The sequence below is a fragment of the Canis lupus genome, chromosome 19 (assembly GCF_003254725.2).
Source record: "Canis lupus dingo isolate Sandy chromosome 19, ASM325472v2, whole genome shotgun sequence".
Classification (NCBI taxonomy): domain Eukaryota; kingdom Metazoa; phylum Chordata; class Mammalia; order Carnivora; family Canidae; genus Canis; species Canis lupus.
In genome coordinates, this window is record NC_064261.1 from 18160583 (window position 1) to 18185458 (window position 24876).

The following is a 24876-nucleotide window of genomic DNA, read 5'->3' on the forward strand; positions in this document are numbered from 1 at the left end:
ATTTCCTAATATGTGACCAAGAGTCTATAAACAAATATACTGTTTTATAAATCCACACTTATTACTCAACTAGCTCATATCATTTGAAGTTTTTTCTGAGTTTGATGGAGTCACATTTCATTCAACAATCATGCACTCAGTAACTATTATGTCCCAGGCAACGTGCTAGGTGTTGAGGACAGAGGCTCAATCACTGCTAGTAAGGGGTCCGAATATCAGTGTATGAACTATGTTCTACATTTTTGAGGAGATTTCATTTTTGCAAATTGTAAAATGCTATTTTCCTGATTTTATTAAAAGACTGAAGAATAGGGAAAGAAAAAAATAATGCCATATAGAGCTAAACTACATTAGTAAACTATGGCTATGTCTCAGTCTTCCTGTGGCTAGGCACATTAAGAATTTTTTTCTATAAAAGTTAACAGTTACACATAAAACCTTAAAGCTCAGTTCTAGACTCTGAAATACTACCCACAGGTCTCAAAACAAAAAGGCCACTTACGAGGGTTTCCTGTAAATATAAAACCTTTCCCTCTCATGGTCTTCGTCCTTTTCATCCTTCTCAGAATCTTCACTAGAAGAAGATAAACTGTCATCCCGTCGGCCCTCTTCAGGTTGGAAAGGAATGCCTGATGAATAGCCTCCTGGAGTTTTGGCAGAACTGAACACGGAATATGATCCTTCACTGTTTGAGGAGTAATGGGATGGACCTTCAATGGTTACTGACAAAAGGTCGAGTTCTGTCTCCTCTGGAAACTGATTGATTATAAAAAGAGAAGACGTGAATCAGGTTCATGTTATACATCTCTTAATTAAAAAAAGGAAAAGAAAAAATATATGTTTAAACATTTAAAATTCTCTCAGAATTGAATTTCTTCACTCTAAACTGAAAGAAAGCCAGATTTACGAACATTTGAAATGGCACACCAAGGAAGGAAGCAGATCATTCCACAGAAAGTCACACTACTGATATACTAAAATTAGTGTGAAATTTTACTGTATATAAGCCTATATCAACCTGTTAATTAGCACATATTGTATAATTCTTAACAAAGTTAAACATGCTGTGGAGACAAAGCAAATAATGTAAAATCAACTGTAAATCAGAGGGGCAAGAGAGCAATTAGTGATGATAGAGCATGCAGTGTCTGTACAGAGAGTACTTCATGTTTCTGGATATTTTTTTATAGATAGCTTCTAAAAATGAGTCGCTAATTGGTTGAAGAGTGATGCCCCAATCGTTATGTAGTTAAAGATAATCAAACTTAAGAATACTATTTTTAAGGTGAATGGTTTATTATACACACTATGTCGCTGAGAATCATACCAGGAGGCCATTGTATTTAAGTAGATTAAAAAAAAACACCAAAACAATAAAATTTTCTATGATCTAATTTATATTCCCAATTTTGAGAGTTGCTTAAATATCCTTTGAAAATGTGCAAGGTAATGCAATTTATTGATGCTATTAGATACAAGAAAATTAGATACATGAAGACAGAATACTGTAATAAAAATTTCAAACATGCAGAATCCAGCTTTTCCTCACTTTTTATGATATGTTATTTGATAAATAAAACAGATTTTATCAGAATACCTTCAATTTTTAAAATTGAAGAATTTGTGTGAATATCTGTTTTATATTTATTTTATATTTACCCATGCCCTAATGATCTATTTTATAACTTTTTATTTTATTTTATTTTAATTTATTTATGATAGTCACAGAGAGAGAGAGAGAGAGAGAGAGAGAGAGAGGGGCAGAGACATAGGCAGAGGGAGAAACAGGCTCCATGCACCAGGAGCCCGACATGGGATTCGATCACGGGTCTCCAGGATCACGCCCTGGGCCAAAGGCAGGCGCTAAACTGCTGCGCCACCCAGGGATCCCACTTTTTATTTTTATATGCTATTTTTTTTTACAAATAGCATATACTATTTAAAAAAAATAGGACTTGAACCAATTCAAATACTGATGCCTTTAAGAATTACTTAATCATTTCAAAATATACTCATAAATCAAATCATTAGTTTTACATCTGAAACTGATATAATGTTATATGTCTCCATAAAAAAAGGTGGATGGGGAAAAGTCAATTAGGAGAGACCCTTGATTCAGTTCTGTAAATGATTTATTTCCATTTATTTGCATTTTTAGAAAAAAAGGGCATGTTTATCAAGCTCCCTATAATCTCATCGTCTTAAAACAAAATTTAGTTTGACTAAATTCAGTGTAACTACAGGATATGTACTAAGACTATAGTGTAAGAGGGCAGAGAAACAAGATGTATGTGGAATAAGTACCAGTTTTTAATGAAACTTGACAGAAAATTCCTAGACAAAGATTTATATGCCTAGTATACAGATATATTTTTAAAATTCAACTTTCTTTGCATGACTTATATTTAGGGAAAATATATGGTTCATAAAAATGTTTATTCAACTTATAAGTGCCTGGGTAGCACATTTTCCACACTGTTTTGAACAGAATAATTTTTAAATGGATTGTTTTTATACATATATGGTTTTTTATATGTATACAGTGACTCCAAAGAAATAACATTCAATGGTTAATTTGTTGTCCTGAGAGAAGTTTGATTCTAGTTTCAATTAGTTAAAAAATTTTTTTAAAGAAAAGATTTGTTTTGTGGTTGAATGTAGAGGAAAGAGATTTGCTTAGGGATTAGCAAATAAATAATAAACAGCAGGTTTTGATTTATGACTTGGCTAATTTGGTAAGCTGATTTAGTCTATAATTTTGGAGATTCAATAATTAGTATTATACAAAGAAGTACAGAACTAAAATCTATTCATGCAAGAGCTTATAAAACATATGTGATGAAAAAGAATTCAAACAATCTTAAAGCTTTATGTAAAATATTTTTGAGGTCTGAGTTTAGTATAAAATGAGAGAAAGATGTTTTGAAAGCAGATTTTTAGGACGGTTAATCAGTTTTAAAGCAAAATTTATGTTGTTCTTAATAAGTACCTGAAAATACCCTTCCCCAGGACAGCTGGATTGTGGCGTACTTCCCCATATTGTTTTTTTCAACTTAATTAAAATAATAAGAAAATATATAAAAATTATGAAAAACAAAAAAACAATGGTTTAAAAGCAAACATTCAAGAAACAAAATAAATGTGTTAACATAAATTTTAACATATATAAAATTAAATATAACTTTTAAGCTGACCTTTTGACTTCTGGTTTCTGCTATTACTTCTATATGAACTAAATAATAAGATAAATACATAAGTACAAACATTCTACAACTATGCTTGTCTATAAGACCTAATTTAATGTTGATTCATACATGAAAGGAAAATTATTCGACAAAGACTTTCTACCTAAGAGCAAGCAGAATGGAATCTTTATTCTAGGTGAAACACTAACATGAGCAGCATGACTCTCAAATGATAACACAGGGATGCCCTGTTTGGTAATTTATAGACAGTTCACCTATCACAATCCTCACTTTCATTGTAGGTAGGAATTCATATTTTGAAACTTCATAACTACTATAATTTCGTAATTACTAAAATTATTTGGCACCGGTGTATCTTTAACAAATAATAACTCTCTTACTGTATCTTGAATATTGAAAGTTACTCTGGGTCCAGGAGATGCTGCATCCACACGGATTTCAGGGAGCTCCTCAGTTTCTCCTATTCGAGAACTGGAAGTAAAATATAAAGTTATAAAACAATTTAAGTATTTTTTAAAAAGCCCCTAGACTTTATAAAAAAGCCTAACAAATGACAATAATATTCTAAATATTTCTAAATATTTACCTTATCTAAGGATTAAATTTTTGGTATCCCATTTCTTAATCTTTAACATCCCATAGGAAAAAAAAAATAAAACACTGAATGTTTTGATTAACATAAGGTTTTCTGAAACTAAACCATATAAAAAAATTTATACTTCTTATTTTAAGTCCTCATTTATTAGTAAGATAGTATTTTTCTTTAATATGTAGAATTTCCATTTTTTATATGCTAAATATGTATGTAGTCATACCTTTTCTAAAATGACAAACATACCAGAAGCTACTAATCTGCACATACTCATTTCTTTGAATAGTCTGTAAGTTTATACATAAACTTGTCTAAATAGCAAAGCACTATTTTACTAAAGATGATTGCGGTATAAATACAATGCAGGAATTCCTTAAATAAACTGTTTAGTTTGATATTATCCATTATTACTGGTATTTGATTAATAAGGTTCATTTTTGCTCCCTTAATTGTGTAATTTCCCCAAATAGAACACAATAAATAAGTAGTGGATTTTCGTAAAGGAGTTAGCAATTTTATTACTTGTTTCAGTGGTTGAAATATATATTACCTTGTCCTTTCCATTCGTTTAAGAGGAGGTCTTCCAGAAGCAGAAATGCTTTTTGAACGACTGTAACTTGGTTTGTAACCCAAACCCCACTTATCCTTCAGAGAAGCAGCCTAATAAAATAGGAGAGGGAGAGAGACTTTAGACAGTTGCTTATTGTAATATCTGACTACAGATAAAATATTCTATTCAACAAAACAGTATGTTTCCCCCAGGTCAATAACATATTACTTTAAATTTGACTTTAAATGTCACTTAGCAGTATAGGTGGATCAAAGCAGAGCAGGACTTAGCTACTCTTTAGTCCTAATGTCAATTAGAAGAGCTGTATAACGGAAATATGATTCACCATCTAGCCTGAGAGAGAAAAGAAAAAGATTGGGTACAGAAATAAGGTAGAAAGAAAGGAAACAAAAAGGAAAGAAAGGCAAAATAAAATGAGAATTAAAAGGAAAGATTCTGGGAGAAAGCTGGGTAGTGGGAGGAGGTGAAAGGGAGATCAGAGGAGAGCAGGAAGGAGAGAGGGAGAGGCTCGAGGGAGAGGCTCGAGGTGGGGGGGGCATGATCATCTTAAGTACCATTAATGGGCACCCCTGCCATGGCACTCTATATTATAGGAGAGGAAAGGAAGGGGCAAGGTCAACACTTTACTTGTATCCAAATCCCTCTTTTCCAAATGTGTAGTTAGGGGCTAGATACTGAAAAGATTCTAAGACAATGGAGGTGTGGAATGCAAGAGGACTGAGGGGGAAGAGAGGGGGAAAAGACAGATGAAATACATGCTCAGAACACAGATAAAACTTAGAGAATTTCCCTAATTCTCTACCTAGTTTTATTGTTAACAATTACCAAGCATAAACTACCTTATAAATAGTACGTAAGCAATATTTTAATTCTACTGTATGATTGTTAGGCACATAGTAGCAAAAATTTTAAAAACAGACTTATGCAATACAGATCATCATTATCCATTTATTATCACCAGAAGCCAGTTACAAATAATTCAAATTGGATTTTACCTTCAATTTAAATAATTTAGAACAGTATTCAAACTAGGGTGTCTGGGAGTTTGTGGTGATCAAGAAAGTTGAAAGTTCAAGCCAATGAACCCTGGATTCCTGCAACCTTTCCCTACTTTCTCTGGTCCCAGCAGCTCTGATTTAATGTTTTTAATGTATCAAGGTGCCATCAAAAAATTGAGGGTTCTGTTGATTTAAAAAAAAGGTTAAGAATCTATCTTTTTTTTTTTTTTTAAAAAAGTCTTTCCACTAACAAGACCACTTTGCCCTAAAGCAATCTACTTCTACTTGAATATGTTTTAGAACTATTTTCTAATATATGTTTATAGTACATGTATTTACATATTTGTTTCACTTGTTCAGCAATTGTACTAAATCCCAAAAAATGTGGTAGGAAATGGGGTCAATGATAAGTAACTTTTTATTTAAGAGACTACAATTCTAGATGGGACAACTAAACGTGCAAAGAAAAGAGAATGAATGAAGTGCTGAGTACATAGTGGCTGAGAGGTAAGGTCAGCTGTGGAAAATGGGACAGGAGCAAAATGGACATGTCAAAAGACTCATATTTGAGTTAGAGACTAAAAAGAAAACACAGTTTCATGAAAGGAAGACAAAACCCAGTGGCTAAGGACAGACTGTAGAGTCCCACTGCTATATAACCTTGGTCAAATTACTTGACTTCTCTCTGTCTCAGTTTCCTCATTTTTATAATGGGGAACATAATACAAGCTACCTCATTTGGCTACTGTAAAGATTTAATGGGTTGTTAAATGTAAAGGGCTTTAAACAGTGTAGATGTGAGATATACAAATCAAGTGCTATTATCACTAGCAATGGAGAAAGAAAGAGAACTTAAGTACTGTCACAAAGTTTCATAAAGTAAAAAATAAAAGAATGGTCTACTCTAACAAAATTCTTCTTAAATTTACTCACTCGCATACTGGACCTCCGTAATTTCTTACGAACATCTCTTCTAATATCATTCACAGCAACAGATTCTAACTGCTGATAACGTTGAATTTCCTGGTTTATGGTTCCTTCACTTGCACCCAATTTTCTGGATGCAAAACAAATATGGTAATTAGTGTAAAAAGGTAACAAAGCAAGATTGATTTTTATTTGCTCCTTTTTAATTCTTTCACTCATCAGAATATCAAAGATTATATTATATTATATATGGATAGGCCAAAATCCTCCATAGAGTTAACAATCATACACCATAATTATAAAAAAGCTTTCTAAAGTTTTAGAAAATGGCTCTTTTTTACTTCTGCATTAAGAGGCTCTGACAATCTCATAAAGGATACAGACCAACTGCAGAAGAATGTATGTAAAATTCTACATAAATTTAAGCCTCAGGTAAAATTTTAGGGGAGGAAGTATATTTTGCTTCAAGCCATTGTTAATGCCGAGAGCAAAACTCAAACTGTGATGTAAAAACAGGAAAATGTGAATCACTGTATTGTAATTAATTTACAGACTAGTTTTTAGGTAATACCTTTCATTATACAAAATGCACATATCTGTCTAAAGTCCTTGAATGCAAAAATCACAGACATAAGTGGTGTATGAAGATTAAAAAGATGAGGAAAACTATCACCTTTTAGGAAAGCAAAAATTTTTCAAAGTTTGACAAGAAGGATATTTAGTCTTCTAGGGCAAGTATTATTTAATCAGTACTATGCAGCAGGCAACAGATAAAGAAAAAATTACCACCACTTACTGCCCCCTCTCTACTTACCCTATATCCACCTCAGTTCTAGAGAATTGCTACCACAAGCCGGCAAAAAAAAAAGTGTGAACTTTGAATTTAGACACACCCCAGTTCAAATTCCACTTCTTTAAGGGCTCTGAGCCAGTTTGGATAATGCCATATAACCTCACAGAAATCTCCTGAGGATTATGTTGAAATAACATGCCAGATTCACAATAGGTACTTAATAAATGCTAGATTTGTATCCTTTCTTAAAGATTAACATTCCAGAAATACCAATGTCAACAAAAGACTAATACATATATCAACATATACATGTGAAGATATGTGTAAGTGTATATACACATGTAGAGACATGTATATGTAATACAAAGTCAGTCATAAGCTACCTAGAAATGGAGAGCTGTGATGAGTGCTGGACTAGGAATTCATGCGTAACTTTATCACTAATGAATGTATGATCTCGGGCAAGTTATCAAACTCTTCTGGACCTTGGTGATCTCATTTATAAATTAAGTTGTACTGCCCCAAATCCAGTTTTCTCCACATTTAAAATTCGATGATTCTATTATTAAAATATTATATCACATAAAAATCATTACACATACTTAAGATCATCTATTACTTTGGCTTGTTCATTCAGTTCTCTGATATCCACTATACGCTTCATAATTTTTCTTCCTCTAAGTTCTCCTGGCTGGCTACAAGATGCTCCTTGTCTTCGATAATCTATAGCTTCCTGAAAAATCAAAAGCATGTCTGTCAATACCAACCTCAGGTCAACCAGAAAATCTATACTATCACAAAAATAACACCTTAAATCAAAGGAAGCATGCAAGAATCAAAGCCATCTATATCAAGTAGCATGATTGGAATTCTCCAGTGATTCAAATCCCTTCATTTTCACAAGGAATCTATGTAGTTGCTACCTACGTTTCCCCATGAGTGAGCTCTGCATGCTTTCAAATGGGACTGGCTAGACTGAGGGGAGCCCCACATCTCTGAGTCACACAGATACTCTGCAGGAACAGAATAGCGCTGATTTGGGGGCGTCAGGCCTAGCAGGTGATTTACAAGTCGCTGCCCAAAGGTGAGCTTGTGGCCATCTCCACCTACTGAACTTCCATCTGAACTCTAAATGATAAACAGTAACATTAATTTTTAAAAAATTTCTTTCCAAGAACAAGACTATTTGACGAAACAATAGTTAAAGATAATTTAAAAAGTTTTTAAACCCATACCAGAACAAAAACAGAGGAGCTTGCTTTTCAACCACCAAATCATTTATACTATAAAATATACAGTATAGATGGAAATACGTCTTTTTAAATGTATACTTTATTTTGTATGCATGCACTTTCCTTTTGAGATTCATTTTTAGCACCTTTATTGATATAATCCACATGCCATAAAATTCACCCATTTAAAATGTATATAATTCAGTGGTTTTGAGTATATTCACTAAATTGTACAACGATCACCACAACCTGTTTAGAACATTTTTGCCACCCTCCCCCCAAATGAAACCTCATAACCAAGAGCAGTCTCTTCTCATTCCCCATCCCTGACTCTGAGGTAGCTCTTGGCAATTACTAATGTACTTTCTGTCTCTACAGGTTTGCTTTCACTTTGCTTTTAACATTAGTACACTACCTTTAGGTTAAGGCTACTAAGTTTATTGACAGTTCTGAAAACTATTAATTAAAAGACAGTATCATGAAATTAAAAAACATTACAAAGCGAAGACACAGGGAACCACCACTCTCTTCCTCCCTATACAATGATCAACTACAATAGAATAAATAACATTAAATCAATCTTTTCCCTGTCTCAGGGTAAAGGCCAGTCCAGTAAAGTCTAACAGTGAGTTTACTTACAGTATGGATAGTGGGAGACATAGTGTCAACTTCATCCTCATCTGACAGGTCAGCTATGTTCACTGAATTGAGATCAGCAATGTCATCTATGTCCTCCTCTCCTGTCAGTGTCGTAAGGGTATTGCCCAGTGCATTTAGTCTTTTGCCAATGTTAGGATCCATGTGGACGTCGATCCCACACATTTTCCACAAAACGTTGAGTGTCCATGTTCCAGCACTACTACTTTCTGTTTAAAAAAAGAAGTGGCATTTTTGGTAAGTCTTGAGCACAGAAATTTAAATAATCCCATATTTAAGGAATAAAATGGATGACAGCCTTTTGTAACAACTAATCTCTCTCACAGCTAGGTCTGGGATCGATTGCCCTTTGTGGAGTGTACATCTCTTGCTTCCTCTGTGCAGCACCCTTCTTTCTCCTGTGAACTACAGATTCCCTCTTCTCCCTACTCCTGAGCTGACCTACCCTTCAACAGCTATAGTTGGAACTGCCATGACCCTTACTCATTTGCCAGAATTAGATAAGTAGGCCAGGTGAAAGTCAAAGTTGGAAAACTAAAAACCCTTCCCTGGACTTGAGAAAACCACAGTCCCTCTCTAGCGATTGAGGGTGGGGGAATGAGTCTCCTTGAGCTTTTGGCAGCGATGTCTCCTGACTTGGGGTCAGCAGTATGAAGAAAATGAAGCAGCTAGAGAGGAGCAAAGAGAAGAGCCCCGGTGGCAGTTGAAATCTTGGATCTGGTAGTTCCTGAGGGCCCCTGAGTTGACCTACTAGTTCCTTATCCTCATTGAAAGAGCCATTCCTAAGTTTAACTGTGACAGGCATATATCCTTTTAATAAACTCCCCATTTTGGTTAAGCTAGTTTGAGAGAGTTGTTGTCACTTAGTAACTAGAGCCCTGACAAAGACTTTTATGTGACTTTTCTCCAAATATGTATGTTTACCTCAGCCATCACCCTTTCTTCTAACATTATTACTCTTGGATATTTCCTAACCTTTTCAGTTCTCTGTCAGTGAGACAATTGGCCTTGCTACTTTCTGAGACAATTTACTTAGGATGAGCACCAAGGCTAGGCTTGGGGAAGATAACAGGAAACAGTAAGAAGAGAAAGGAAATCTAACTTTCATCAGCTTCTACTCCCACTGACATTTTAAGAGCCCTTAAATAAATATCTTCCTTTAGCTTACCCTTACTTTATAAGAAGTAAAATCAATAAAATTTACACTGAGCTATCATCTTAGTCAAGATAGGTTATAACTTCTAGAGTTACCTCCTAAGCAGTTTCCTAAGATTTTTTTTTTCTTCTCCAATCCTTGAAAGTGTCTGCTTTCTTGCTCACAAAAACTCAGTGGCTTTCCCACTGTCCACCAAATTAAGTCCAGACTCCTTAATTTGAGATTTAACATTTTTCCCAAGTTATTTTTCAGATAACTCTTTTCTGCCCAGTCTGGACAATTCTAACTAGACACTGTTTTCATAACATAACTAATCTGTCTGCCTGAATTTCCTGATGCATACTCTCTCAGTTTTTGCTTCAGAAACAATTTTATCTATCAAATCCCTATTCAAATGCTTGTTAAATATTAAGCTTTCTCTGATCCTACTATCCTTCTAAATTTGAAATTTTTCTCTCCCCTCGAGTTTAGCAGCAATTAGAATTTTATATTTTATTGAACTTACCACTTATTACAACTTACTTATGCTACAGCGCCTTGACAATATTAGCATTTAAATTTATTCAGGGTAAAAAGTATATCTTATTCACCTCTGTCTTTCCCAAAACGTTTTACAGTATATTAGCAAGTGTCTAATTAATAGTTGTTAAATAAAAATATGCTAATATTATTACAAAAATTGTTTTTAAAATCAAGGAACACCAGAATTAATTCAGTTAAAAGACTCTCTTAATGTTAATAAAAATGACACATATGTGTGTATATATGTATATTTACATATATATATAAAAAGGCAAAATTCTAACTCATATATGTAAAACAGGTAATACCAATCATGAACTTACCAGCAGCTGCTTGTCCCGTAGTCCTAGAACATACTTCATAGGTGCCATCTGGAACTACACCTGCACAGAAATCATCCCCAAAAGTAGTTTTCAATAAAATTATGCTAGTGATTAAATACTGTACTGTTAATTTTTCGCCCAAAGATTATTATCTAAATATAAATAGAATCACTAGACTTTTTAAGCTTTAGTTTCTAATCTGCAGAATGAAACAGCAACCTTAGATGACTTGTAATATTCCATATCCAACATTTTTATTTTATGCTTTTAAGAATTTAACTGCAGCTTTATCTTACATTCTGCATGTGACAATACCTGGCTGACTCTGAAACTCTAGTTTCAAGATGCTATGACAACATGTGCCACCATATGAATGCCACTTAAAGAATGCAAATAATTTAAAAATAATTTTCTGTTAATAAGAACTTCCACATTTAGGTCACAGACATGATTTATCAGCCTTGTCTTTTCCTTTGACATTTTATGAGAAATAAAAATGACTGCCATGATGTCAATCTTATATGATTAATCTCCTAAGGTTATGGACCTATCTCCAGTACATATCTAACTTTAAATCTGAAATATTTACTACCACTTAGCTTTAACCTGGTAACTTCAACTTAAAAAAAAAAAAAAAAAGAGGTTAACTAAATCAACAGTATAGGAACATACCACCTTTAAAACAATTTTTCAAAAAAGTTGTGCCCAACGACAGAATTAAAACTCTTTCTTAGTAATCCTTCATAAAAATCAAATTTCAATCTAAATCTGGCAGAACATAAATCTTAAATAAAATGTCCTTTTGCAATTCATTTTGTATCCTCAGTTGGTATTCAAATGTTACTCGAATCTGAGCTGCAGAAATACAACGTATTTTGGGAGAAAGAGTCTATTAAGTGACAATGTCTATTATATGGGGTTTTTTTTTTAAAGAGAATGCTAATCATTTTAAAATCTGAATTATATTTTTGAAGCATATGGTACCAGTGCTTCATATACAATTTATAGAATATGAGAGAACTAGATCTTGTCTTAGGGTAAAAGATTGCTCAGTTCACCTTTAATAGTCATGGTTATAAAGCAGAGCAAAAGAAACTTAGATAACTCTTTTAAATCTAAGAATGCTAGAAAACCCTCTGAAATTATAAGTATCATAATGGAGGCCAAATGAAAGCTAGTAAATAAAAACAAGATAGAAAACTTTTAAGACTTTGAATTCCAAGAAATGTCAGAGAACTTTTAAATATTAAGTTTAAAGAAATTATATAAATTCATATATTACAGAGCCATTATAAATTAAAAAGAAATATTAAGATTTTTTAGGAGTAGATCCAAATCCTCAAAGTGAGAAAAGAATCAACTACACTTTCCCCCATTGTGCCTGTGGTCGCTGAGTCAGAGACATAATGCTGAGTAGGATCAACCATTAGTCTGAATCTTGGATGGCAATTTTCCTGCTCTTTTGACCTAATGTTACCCAGGTACTAACACAGAGCGTGGAGTCTTTCAAACCTCTTCTCTTTTCCCTGATGCTAGCTACATTTTTCGAACTTTTAATGGTTTATATAATTTTTATAAATAAATGTTAGTGGAAAGAGTCTGGTCTTTTCTATCTATAGTTAAATGGACCTTTGAATTCTTCCTAAAGATTGTCCTTTCTAATTCTAACTGCATTTCCTAGAAAATATTATCACCCTAGAGAGGCAATTCCATTGGGCCACCATTTTTTTGTAGGGCTTGATTTTAAAATGATCTGTAAAAAATAAAATCCTACAGCATAACTCTATGATTCCTTGTTTCTCTACTCCAATCCAATCCTTTTTGTCAAAAATATTTAATGTCACTTATATTCTATTTATTATTACTAATAAAAATTGATTTGCCCCGTTATAATTTGGAATTCTTTTTTTTTTTAAGATTTCATTTATTTATTCATGACAGATAGGGAGAGAGAGAGGCAGAGACACAGGCTGAGAGAGAAGCAGGCTCCATGCAAGGAGCCTGATGTGGGACTTAATCCCAGGACTCCAGGATCCCACCGTGAACCGAAGGCAGACGCTCAACCGCAGACCCACCCAGGTATCCCATAATTTGGAATTCTTATTTCAATAGAAGAACCACTCAACTCCTCTGCTTCCTTGCCAAGACACCAAACAAAAAGCATGTTACAAAAATAAGTCATTTAGTTTCCTACATAACCTAAAATAAACCATGATTATCACAATTATCAGTATGTTAATATTCTACTTAGTTGGTGTAATATACATTGAGGTTTATATATTTTTACTATGAGCCTTTGATTTTGATTCAGAGGCATATTTATCATGCATTTTCCCATTATAATAAACTGTTAAGGAAATGGTATTCTTCTTTTGCTTCCGAATATATTTATCTATTTTAATGATTATAATAAAGACAAAGATGTTATCTTACTACACATCAGATTTAAATTTAACAAAAACAGACAAAAGAGTTATAATTTGTAATTTCTCATGAAGGCTATTTTTGGTCTTTTGGAAATGAAGCATAAGTATTTTGATATCAAGTCTTCTTAATAACCTGAAGTATTTCACAGAAATCGCAGCATTTTACCTATGAATTACCTAAATGAGAAGCAGTCAAAACCAGAATTTCACCTATAATTTTATCTAAGTTTTAACCAAAATGGATGCCAAAACTTCAAGTTTTGATATAAAAATAATGAAAAATTCTTTTTAAAGAAGACCCAGAACTGGACAGAAGATTTCCTTCCAGTGGAGTGGAGAAAAAACTGCATAAACAACGGCATACCACTCTTTGTAAGGTAAGTAAAAATTTTGGTTCACAATCTTTAATTCCTCAAACATAGCTTTTCTTTATTAGAAGATTAATGATGATTTATTAACTCTGCTATAATATTTAGTATATTAAGATAAAAATAAATCCATATTCCTTAAAAACTGTATATAAACACAGCTGTAGTTACTCCCAACCTTGAATATTAATGGAATCGGAGGAATTCACACAAGTTACAAACTGTAACTTACATATTTAGACACGTGAATTTATTCATATTAATATTATTTTATGGCTGGAGTTCCTGTTTCTAGTTATCTACAACCTGTTCTATGATATAGGATAAACTGTATCTTGCACATTTATCACTTTCTTTCAAGATCCCCACAGAGAAAAGATGCTTTTATCTGGTCATGCATGAATCAGTTACAGGAAAAAAATCAGGCAGTAAATGAATCTTCAAATGTTATACTATCAAGAAGACTGCCTAGTTGATTTACTTACCAAAACTACTGAAAGCTACAGTTTTTCACAAATTTGACCTACCTTTAACTAGAAATAGCCCTTATTTCACAAAGTCCAACATTCCGATAGCTAAGCATCCTTTGGTTTTACAAATGAAGACACTTTTTTTTTTTTTTAATTAAAACAATTCTAAACCTCATACAGAAAATAAAAGACACTCACAGGCATTCATCACTAGATCGCCACGAATTTCTGGTTTCCAGTCATCCCACGAAGTCTCAAAGCCATCAGCAAAACGAATACAAAAGTTTTTGAAATGCCCTTTACTAACCAGAGATTCTGAAGAACATGCAGTGATAAGAGTACTTTCAATGGTCAATACTAAAGCAGAACCAATGTCAAGGTCTCCAGTGTGATTAGACTGCAAAATACATTAAAAAAAAAGACAAAACGTGACAATGTTTTAAATTTGGAAATTCTCACGGGATTCATAGGAACAAAAGTCTAGGAAAAGTCAAGCCTAGAAATTTTCATTAAAAAGCAGCTTAGAAAGATATCTACTTTTAAAAAATTAAATTGTTGAAGTGAATACATTTGCAATGTGCAACTTTTCTTTTTTAACTCACAAAAGGTAGGGGTGCCTGGGTGGCTGAGTCGGTTAAGTGTCTGACTCTTGATTCTGGTGCAGTTCATGATCTCAGGGTTGTGGGATTGAGTCCCTAATGGGACTCTGAGCTCAGCGGGGAGTCTGCTTGAGAGTCCCTTCCTCTGTTTTTGCTTCTCCACCCCACTCACATGTATGTGCTCTCTTGCTCAAATAAATAAATCTTTAAAAAAACTCACAAAAAGTTAATTATCTAGATTTTGGTTTTTTTTTTTGTTTGTTTTGTTTTTTTCTTTTCTTTTTCTTTTTTTAGAGAGAGAAAGAGCATGAGCAGTTGAGAGATAGCACGAGACACCCTTAAGCAGGCTTCATGCCCAGCGTACAGCCTCAGCAGGGCTCCACACAAGGCTCTGTGTGGGGTTTGATCTCAATACTGACATTATGACCTGGGGTGAAATTAACACTTAACCGACTGAGCCACTCAGGTGTCCCTAATTATCTACTTTTCTAGCTTAAGCTTCTGTTTTACTGGTGGGGAACATTCTCATTATGACAACCACTTCTGGTGTATATGGCTTTCCTGAGCTCTGACCATAATGCCCTTAAAAAAATTTTTTTTCAACTCCTGAGGCATAAATATACTAGATGTTGCCAATCCTCAACCCAGAGTTTTTCTTCACAATGTCTCACGAAACAAAATACTAAAAGATAAATTCATTCAACAACTGGTTACAGGTTAAGGTAAATTTTAACAGTAAAAGAGACGTCTATATTTGATATAATTGTAACTTCCTAGGCCTGATAAGGGTTTATAGCACTTTTTTGTTTCATACACATGTCCATAAATTATGAAAATTCTTGCTTTATCTGGTACATATAAATTGGAAGTTTCATTACCACTAAATATTGCAGCTTAAAGGCATTTTGAAATTCTCTACCCTATTTTAGATGAGGTTACTAAACATTATTAAACAATATTCTCAAATGTTCTCTTATTTATTAAGTATATGCCAAAGACTTATTTGTTAAAAACCAAAACAATAAAAAGACAATGAAAACTCAGCTGCCTATTTTTCAAGGTAAAAATTAAGATTTATCAGATGGGTATCAAACTCATCACAATTTTGCAGCAGAGTGCTTCAGAGCAAAGTCTCATGAGATTCATATTTAATACACTGTGGATGAATAATGGCTGAAGGAATTCAATCTTACTTGCTATTTACTAAACTCAAGTTACAAACTGTTAATTAGAAAAAATTATTATACTGTATATACATAGAAATGGTTAGTAGAATGTTGTCCTCTTAATCTTGGACTATTGTTTGATTTTTTTACCTGTGCAGTATTTGTGATGGGCAGGCATATTCCCAGATCATTCACAGTGAGCTGGAGGAAGAGAGTCCCAAAGGCCTGAGCTGATGTTTGCTGGATACCTGGTAGCATATCTACTACTTCCTTTGTAGCCATATGAATATCTTTATGTAAAGCCATTCGTTGTTCATTCCAGTTGTCATAGGCAGCCTTATAATTCAGCCAAAACAGCACAGCTTTTTATAATTAAGGCAAGGTGGAAAGAAAATTAAAATCAAAGCTGTAAAGCTATAAGGCAAGTAAAACTCAGGAGCTGCAAAGTCTGGTCAATTAATAAAAATCATTCCCAGCAGAAAATTATAGCATTAGGATTAGAAAGGATCTAAGGGAATATAGTCAATTTGACAAATGAAAGCAGGCGACTGCATAATGGCAGAAAGAAGAAAATAATCCAGGTCCATTTGTTCATTTAATAAATTATTTGTGAAATGCTTATTATATGCTATGCACTAGGATGCAATAGAAATGAAATGAAATGAAATGAAAACAGAACATGGTCCCTGACCTTGTAGAGCCTACTATTACTACTGTTAAAAAATTCTTGAAGGCGGGCAGCCGGGGTGGCTCAGTGGTTTAGCACCACCTTCAGCCCAGGGCCTGATCCTGGGGACCCGGGGTCAAGTCCCATGTCGGGCTCCCTGCATGGAGCCTGCTTCTACCTCTGCCTCTCTCTCTCTCTCTCTCTCTGTGTCTCTCATGAATAAATAAATAAAATCTTAAAAAAAAATTCTTGAAGGAGAGGTACATAATAGTAGGAGTATATAGTAAAAAGATGTGATCCTCAAAGAGAAGTCAAGACATCTGAGTCTGTAACAGGAATGGACCTTAAGGAAAACCTTCATTTAATGCACTATACAGAAGGAGAGTCTAAAGATGAGGGAGGGGAAAGATTAAGGGGTAGGGAAGCAGATGGAAAAGCAAACGGTCAGACACAAAGAGTAGAAAGTACTTTAAGGAGCTGTTGAAGGTGATGAGAGGTTTGTAAGATGTGAAATGAAAAAAAGTGCACAGAAGTTAGCATAATAAAATGTTACCCATAACATTGCCAAAAGGATAGTTTTCTAACAGACTTATCACCAGGCAATGCCAATTTCAATCTTAAATGGCTTCATAAATCAGTTCTTCATTACTTCCACAATACAATTGCTACATATTTGCCCAATATACATTAATTAGACCCCATCTATCTGTTCAGCCTTATTTCCTATTATTTTCTTTTATGAAAGCTTCTATATGTTTTAGACCTCTGTGTCAATACATATTCATTCATATTCTCTCTCATCTGGTAAATATTTACTTAGTTCTTAACTTTAACCCAGGAACTGTTCTGCTTCAGATACAAAGGTAAGTGAGACTAGCTTCATTTCCTTGTCTCCCATGTGAACTTTTAACTCCAAGTCAAATCTGAAGAATTAGTTTTTCCTTTAAGAAGCACAGGCAAAGTTAGAAGGCTCCCTAAGATACAAGAAAAGGTAACTCTAACTCCTCCCTGTAGTATATTTTGTTCTCTCCCACTGGACTGACAGGTCCTTGAGGACAGGGATCTGTATTCCACTCCTAGACTCCCAGACCGTAAATGAATAAAGATAGTGCAAAAGCAAATGGGTGCATTAGTTTTTGAAACCAAACAGTTAGCATTACAATTAAAATTCTGACACCCTCTATATCCATGTTGAAAGCAAATGACTTTAAAAAGTAAAATAAGTTTAAAAACTGAAAAGAATAAGCAAAACACTTTGTTTGGATGTTCACATTTCAGGTTAGGAGACATTTAGCTGTCAAGCATCTACAGTGGTAAACAACAAATGATTTTTATCCAACATTACCAAAACATTTCTAAATCTAACAAGATAGTGTTGATGGACTTTATCTTACCTCTATCAAAGGCCACAGGCTGTGCATAAACAATTGGTCTATTCAAGGTAATAAGCACAGCTTCCCTATCTGAAGAACCACTGATTTCTTCTCGGAGGGCATTTCTTAATCCAATCCTGGTTTTAAAATAAGCAACTTGATGAAAATCAGAACCAGCTTCCTCATAAACCTAAATTAAAATGAAAAACTCAATAAAATCAAGTAGTGGAAAATGTTTTGGTAAAAAACTTAAAAGTTTTAACACCATTAATGGTATTATTCACCAAAAGAACTATCATATATTTTTCTCAACTTTATTTGTCAATGATATATTCCTTATACTCTGTGCCATAAACACCTGAAATTAATATATAACATGTACGGGTAAACAAGAAGTAAATATGAAGTCATACAGAAAGTTTGTAGAAAAGCTAGAATGAGGTCCATATTCTTAATGTCAATACATTAACTGTTTCAAGATAATTACATCCTTTCTCTTCTCAACATGTGTTTCCATTTGGAAAAAAATACTGTTTTTCTAAAGATGGCAAGAAATTTTTCTCCATTTCCCTACATAATCTTTAATACAGCCATTTAATATAGAAAGTATGACTGGTATTAGTTTAATCAGTTCTTTTAAGTAAAAGAAGGAAAAAGGTTAAAATCTACATAATATCTATCAAAATAAAAACAATAACAAAAACATCCCCCAATAAGGTGTGAAAGTTATATTTTTATAAAATAGAATCTGATTTATTGCTGTGTGTATATATACATAAAACTTTCTATACAGGGATCCCTGGGTGGCGCAGCGGTTTGGCGCCTGCCTTTGGCCCAGGGCACGATCCTGGAGACCGGGGATTGAATCCCACATCTGGCTGCCGGTGCATGGAGTCTGCTTCTCCCTCTGCCTATGTCTCTGCCTCTCTCTCTTTCTCTCTCTGTGACTATCATTAAAAAAAAATTAAAAAAAAAAACTTTCTATACATATTACATACACATAGATATATATATACACATATATGTAGACATATATACACATCCACATATATGTGTAGCATACATACACACATATGTATAAAACCTAGCATATGTAAAACTTTCTATTAACATTATGGTATGCAAAAAAAACATTATGGTATGCATAAATTCCAATATTAAACAGGGTAGCTAAGAAACTTAATAACATTTTAAGAACTGACCAGTGTCAGTACAGTGCTGAAATAAAAAATAATTCTAAACAAAATCAAGAGTAATTATAAACAAGTATTTATGAAGATGTTGAATTAAGCTTCCTGTGATTACATTTGCACTAAACTATAGCAATACACCACCCAAAAGACTCATTGAAATGCCAAACTAAAATTGTAAAGGCCTTCTTAAATGAAGTTTCTCTCCAATTTACAATTAGGAATTTTAGGAATATTAAATAACTTTTTAAAAGTATAGTAAAAGGGACACCCGATGGCTCAGTCAGTTAAATGTCTGCCTTTGGCTCAAGTCATGATCCTGGGTCCTGAAATGGAGCCCCACATCGGCTCCCTGCTCAGCATATGGAGTCTGCTGCTTTCTCTCCTTCAGCCTCTACCCCCACTCGTGCCCCCTCTCTCTTTCTCTCAAATAAAATCTTAAAAAAATAATAATATTTACAGTAGTTCAAATTGATATACAAAATTTAAAAGCCAAAGTTCTAATATCAGCATATTTGTACTCACTTGATGTTTGACAATTTGTCCTAATGCCAGATTTAAATCCACCTGGCATTTACCAAACAGTTTCAGATAGCTGCTACTCCCTGGCGAAGCTTTGGTTTGAAGTCGGTTCGAAAGTTCCAGCTCTATCAATCCAGTTTCAAATCTCACAGCTCTCATTGATGGAGTAGTGGCTGTTACTTGAATACCCTAGTTAGTAGATTATATGTTAGGAGGAAAAAAGAATCTTAAATCAACAATATACACTCATTCAAATGAAATCTTTCAATATATGATAAAATGCCATGTTTTAAAATACATATGGGCTGTCTAATGAGCTGATAAACATTCTTTAATTTCTCATATTAGTAGGGAATTTTTTACTTACTGAATTTTATTTTAAATTTTGTACTTAGCATATGAACTGTTCATGAGTTAAATACATTAATTATAATTAGTTGGTAACACTTTTAACACTAATATCTTAATAATTGGAAATATTAAGGTTTCTATTAAGGTATTGTTAATTGGACAAGTTTACAAAATATTTCTTACAGAGTAACTTATAACTGTAATAATTAGAAAAAAATAAAATATTTACCAGCAGGGGGCAGTTATATGAACTGTTACAATTATATAATAAATAGTACAGCTATTCAGGAAGATAAAGTTAATCTATAATGTTCTGACATTGAAAGGTATTCAAGGTTTTTAAAATGCATAAATATATGCACATGTAAAACTACAAATAGAAAAAGTCCTAAATGATATTCAATTACTAAAAATTTTCTTGAGTGAATGGGGTTACACTTCATTTTTATTTTCTACTTATCATATTTATGTATCATATGAATCTCCTATAATTAGTATACATTAAATACTTAGAAAAGTACTTTGAAAAATATAATTCCTTATATGTTACCTTAAACTGCAAGTTCAGAGAATAAAGTAGAATTTTAGGCTTATCTCCATCTGCTGTTCCATCATGTTCATTCCAAAGAGGAATAGGCTGCTCCCCACCTATAGAAGTTAAATAACAGAGGGTCTGGGGCAATCACTTTAAAAGGAAAATAATAATTATTTTATGCATTTAAAAAAACATAAACAGTTATTTTTTCTGATCATGATCTCAATCTTTAACAGGAAACTTTAGCCATGTCACATTTCACTGACACACACACATACATATATGAATGCTAGGGATAATACTTCATATATAGGCATTTATTAAGAGTATTTTATAAGAACTAAAAACATTATACAATTAAATGTAATCATATATCTCAAAAAATGTATTTGAGGGGAAAAAAGTAAATTGTTCTAATGTCTTCAATCAAAAATGTGAACTTTATTGTTTACATTTAAATGTGCTGCAAACAAAAAAGAATTAAAGAAAAAATAAAGGTGCAGAAATTTTAAAAATAAGGTAATGTGTGCTAAGAATATGTGGCAGCAAAAGTTTGTCCTACAAATTAAAGAAAAAATGAGACAGGAGACTCTGGGGTAGAGTTCCTATTAACAGATCATTTGTTGCCCAGGCAATGTGGCATCCACAAAATAATGTTCTAATATTTTAATGTGTAACTTCCCTTTCCACTTTTCATCCCCTTGATGAAAAAATTTTCTGCATATTTATCTTTCAAGTTTTCCATCTTAAAATGTTAATCTTTCTATATGTATATTCAGTTTAGTAGCATCATCCCAGAGAGGATATATATCTACATGTGATGGGAAGTTTTCTCCTATTAGCGAATCAAATTAATGTATCTATCACAATCCTTCTGAAAAATTACATGGTCATATCAACAGAGGCAGAAAAAGGGGTGCCTGGCCGGCTCAGTTGGAAAAGCACACAACGCTTGATCTTGGGGTTGTGAGTTCAAGACCCACACTGGGTAGAGATTATTTAAATAAAATATAAACTTAAAAAATAGAGATGCAGAAAAAGCATTTCACAAAATTCAACACTCATTCATGATAAAAACTCTCAGTAGAAAGAGAGGAAAATTTCTCCAATTTGATAATATCTACAAAACTTTACAGTTAACATCATATGCTCAATGGTGAAAAACCTGAAACTTTCCTATTTAGATAAGATACAAGGCAAGGATGACTCCTCTTACCACTTCTGTTCAACATCACATGGGAAGTCCTAACTAATACAATAATACAAGAAAAGTAAATAAAAGGTATAGAAATTGGGAAGGAGAAAATAAAATTGTCTTTGTTCACAAATGGCAAGAACATTTATGTGGAAAATCTGAAAGAACTGACAAAAAAACTCCTGGAGCCAATAAGCAATTATTGCAAGGTTGCAGGATACAAAGTTAATACTGACAAAGGTCAATCACTTTCCTATACACCAGCAATGAAGAGAGGAACTTAAAAAACACAATCCCTTTTACATTAGCACCACAAAAAAATTAAATACATAGGTATAAATTAACAATATATGTGCAAGATCTACATGAAGAAAAATACTAAGTTCTGAGGAAAAGTATCAAAGAAGAACTAAATAAATGGAGAAATATTTCACATTCATAAATAGGAAAAATCAATTATTGTCAAGATGTCAGTTCTTAACTACATCTTTCTAAAACCAGGGAGTCCATGGACAATAAAATTATAAGAACTGATTCTTTTATTATTCTTAGAATATATATTAATCTTATAATTAAGTTATAATAACTGATTCCTCAAAAAAAGATTTTCCTAAAAAAGATTTTCCTAATAAACATGATAGCTGTAAATGAGTATGTCTATACAACAGAAAATGTCCTAGAGCTAAATGTAATATTAAGAAAAAGGTGTAAGAAGTAGAGAAATAAGGGCAGTAACTATGAAGATCATGGGACAGTAGGGAAGCAATAGAGAGATTAGAATACTAAGAAACTTGGCTACAAGGGTTCAAAGTATTCCCTCTCAGTAAAATGTTGCACTCTCCAGTTTTGTAAAATCTCTGCTTCATGAGGTCCTGGGACCAGCTAGATGATAAATGACTTATTTTCAGCCATTTTCCTAGAGTTTAACCATAGAGTCAGGAAGGAATGGTTCAGGGATCAGACCTAGACACTAAATGACTTAGTATCAGAATCTTATCTCTGAATTCTTCACAGTGATCAGTAAATCTTCACAGTTAGAATATTAATTTCTAATCTTTTTATATAAATTTATTTTTTATTGGTGTTCAATCTGCCAACATAGAATGACACCCAGTGCTCATCCCATCAAGTGCCCCCCTCACTGCCCGTTACCCAGTCACCCCCACTCCCCGCCCACCTCCCTTTCTACCACCCCTAGTTTGTTTCCCAGAGTTAGGAGTCTCTTATGCTCTGTCTCCCTTTCTTATATTTCCCACTCATTTTTTCTCCCACTCATTTTTTCTCCCTTCCCCTTTATTCCCTTTCACTATTTTTTATATTCCCCAAAGGAATGAGACCATATAATTTTTGTCCTTCTCCGATTGACTTATTTCACTCAGCATAATACCCTCCAGTTCCATCCACGTCAAAGCAAATGGTGGGTATTTGTCATCTCTAATGGCTGAGTAATATTCCATTGTATACATAGACCACATCTTCTTTATCCGTTCATCTTTTGATGGACACCGAGGCTCCTTCCACAGTTCGGCTATTGTGGACATTACTGCCAGAAACATCGGGGTGCAGGTGTCCTGGCATTTCACTGCATCTATATCTTTGGGGTAAATCCCCAGCAGTGCAATTGCTGGGTCATAGGGCAGATCTATTTGTAACTCTTTGAGGAATTTCTAATCTTCTTTTCCAGTTCATTCTTCATAGACCTAGGGATATACTTTTAACTCCTCACCAACTGTAATTCGAACGTTAAGAAAAGCCTTTTTCTTCATCAAAACTACCTCAAGGGCAACTTATAGTGCCAGTCTGATTAGAATTCTACAATGCTAGCTTTTTAAACCATGAAAGATACTAATTTTACTAATTGAATTTAAATGTAAAAAAGAAAGATACAAAATTAGTTTAAGAGTCAAATGTTTTTTCTTATATTCAGCAATAATAGACTTGAAAATATTCTTTAGAACTCATACAAATTCACTAGTTTAAAATATTCTTAACTTCCATATCACAATGTTCTAATGTGATTTTAACCATGTAAATGGGCCACATCAAAACTTCAGTATATTCCCCAAATAGAGGCACCTTCAGTGGCAGAAAGGACTTCACTATTTATTTTTTTTCTTCCTTAACAGTTTGTATTCAACAACTTTCAGAATTCCCAGGCTACCAACTGATCTGATTTTTTACAACTCAACTTGTGAAATTCTATAGTTCTACTGAGCTTCTTCAATATAATCATTTATTAGTTTCCTGACTTCAGATAAAATCAGAACCAGCCCATGAGAATCAGGAAAATCTGTTGCTCACATGGGTACAACATAACTTAATTCCCTACTGCATTGAGTTTTGTCCCTCTTTGGGGCCTTATCAAATACTTGTCCATAAGTCCTGCCTGCATCTTTTCTACCTCTTCTTTCTTGCCAAATGGATTTCATTTATGAGGCTTTGGATAGGACTTCCTCTGTATAGCCTTTTCTGATTTCTTAAACTAGATTAGTTTCTTCTCTGACATAGACATAGCACCCTGTTCTTGTCATTCACAAAACTCATTAGAATTATAATTGAATACTCAGATACTTAATAAATCTGTTAAATGAATGGACTTATTCACCAACATGGAGGAATTGCCTCTTGTGCCTTCACTATCATTTTAACATGATTATATCTGTACTGGAAATATTTAGCCTCAAGAATTCTTGTGTAAAGTCAACTTATTTTCCATCCTGATACCTCTTAATACTTTAACTGAATTAAAAGTCAGTTAAACATTTTTTAAATCAAACATATATTTCCTGTTAAAATGTAAAACTGTAATTAAGATGCTCATTTGTAATCTACTCTTGAGGCATAGCAAAAATATAATAAGTGTTGCTATAGATGATTTACCATGTAGCAAGTAGAGTCACCATGTGCTTTATAAAGTCAACATCTTATATTGATCTAAATCTTGTTCCCAAATGGATAAGATTAGTTTGGTTAGTAGACATATTAGCTTTTTTGGGGGCTGGGGAAAGGAAGCATAAAGGGGCTTTGTAAAGTTTAT

General features: G+C 33.4%; 1 protein-coding gene and 1 long non-coding RNA gene across 11 annotated transcripts in view; one reads left to right on the forward strand and one right to left on the reverse strand.

Annotated features, from left to right (window-relative positions):
• Positions 1 to 24876, reverse strand: part of BLTP1 (bridge-like lipid transfer protein family member 1) — a 204520-nt gene that overhangs the window by 29577 nt on the left and 150067 nt on the right. For 6 of the 10 annotated variants that reach the window (XM_025420514.3, XM_049097419.1, XM_049097424.1 and 3 more), the window contains 14 exons: positions 20660 to 20757; positions 19762 to 19947; positions 18068 to 18236; positions 16157 to 16368; positions 14440 to 14638; positions 10978 to 11037; positions 8959 to 9185; positions 8015 to 8215; positions 7690 to 7820; positions 6301 to 6424; positions 4349 to 4458; positions 3587 to 3677; positions 2990 to 3052; positions 503 to 756 (listed from right to left, as the gene is read on the reverse strand). In XM_025420514.3, coding sequence (XP_025276299.3) covers positions 503 to 756; positions 2990 to 3052; positions 3587 to 3677; positions 4349 to 4458; positions 6301 to 6424; positions 7690 to 7820; positions 8015 to 8215; positions 8959 to 9185; positions 10978 to 11037; positions 14440 to 14638; positions 16157 to 16368; positions 18068 to 18236; positions 19762 to 19947; positions 20660 to 20757 — 2125 coding nt within the window. The remainder of the gene's footprint in view (positions 1 to 502; positions 757 to 2989; positions 3053 to 3586; positions 3678 to 4348; positions 4459 to 6300; positions 6425 to 7689; positions 7821 to 8014; positions 8216 to 8958; positions 9186 to 10977; positions 11038 to 14439; positions 14639 to 16156; positions 16369 to 18067; positions 18237 to 19761; positions 19948 to 20659; positions 20758 to 24876) is intronic. The other 4 variants (XM_049097425.1, XM_049097423.1, XM_049097421.1 and 1 more) reach the window with 3 other exon arrangements.
• On the forward strand, positions 658 to 16301 carry LOC118351530 (uncharacterized). Its single transcript, XR_004807095.2, has 4 exons — positions 658 to 790; positions 12919 to 13056; positions 13698 to 13780; positions 16165 to 16301. It is a non-coding gene; the product is annotated as an uncharacterized LOC118351530 (long non-coding RNA).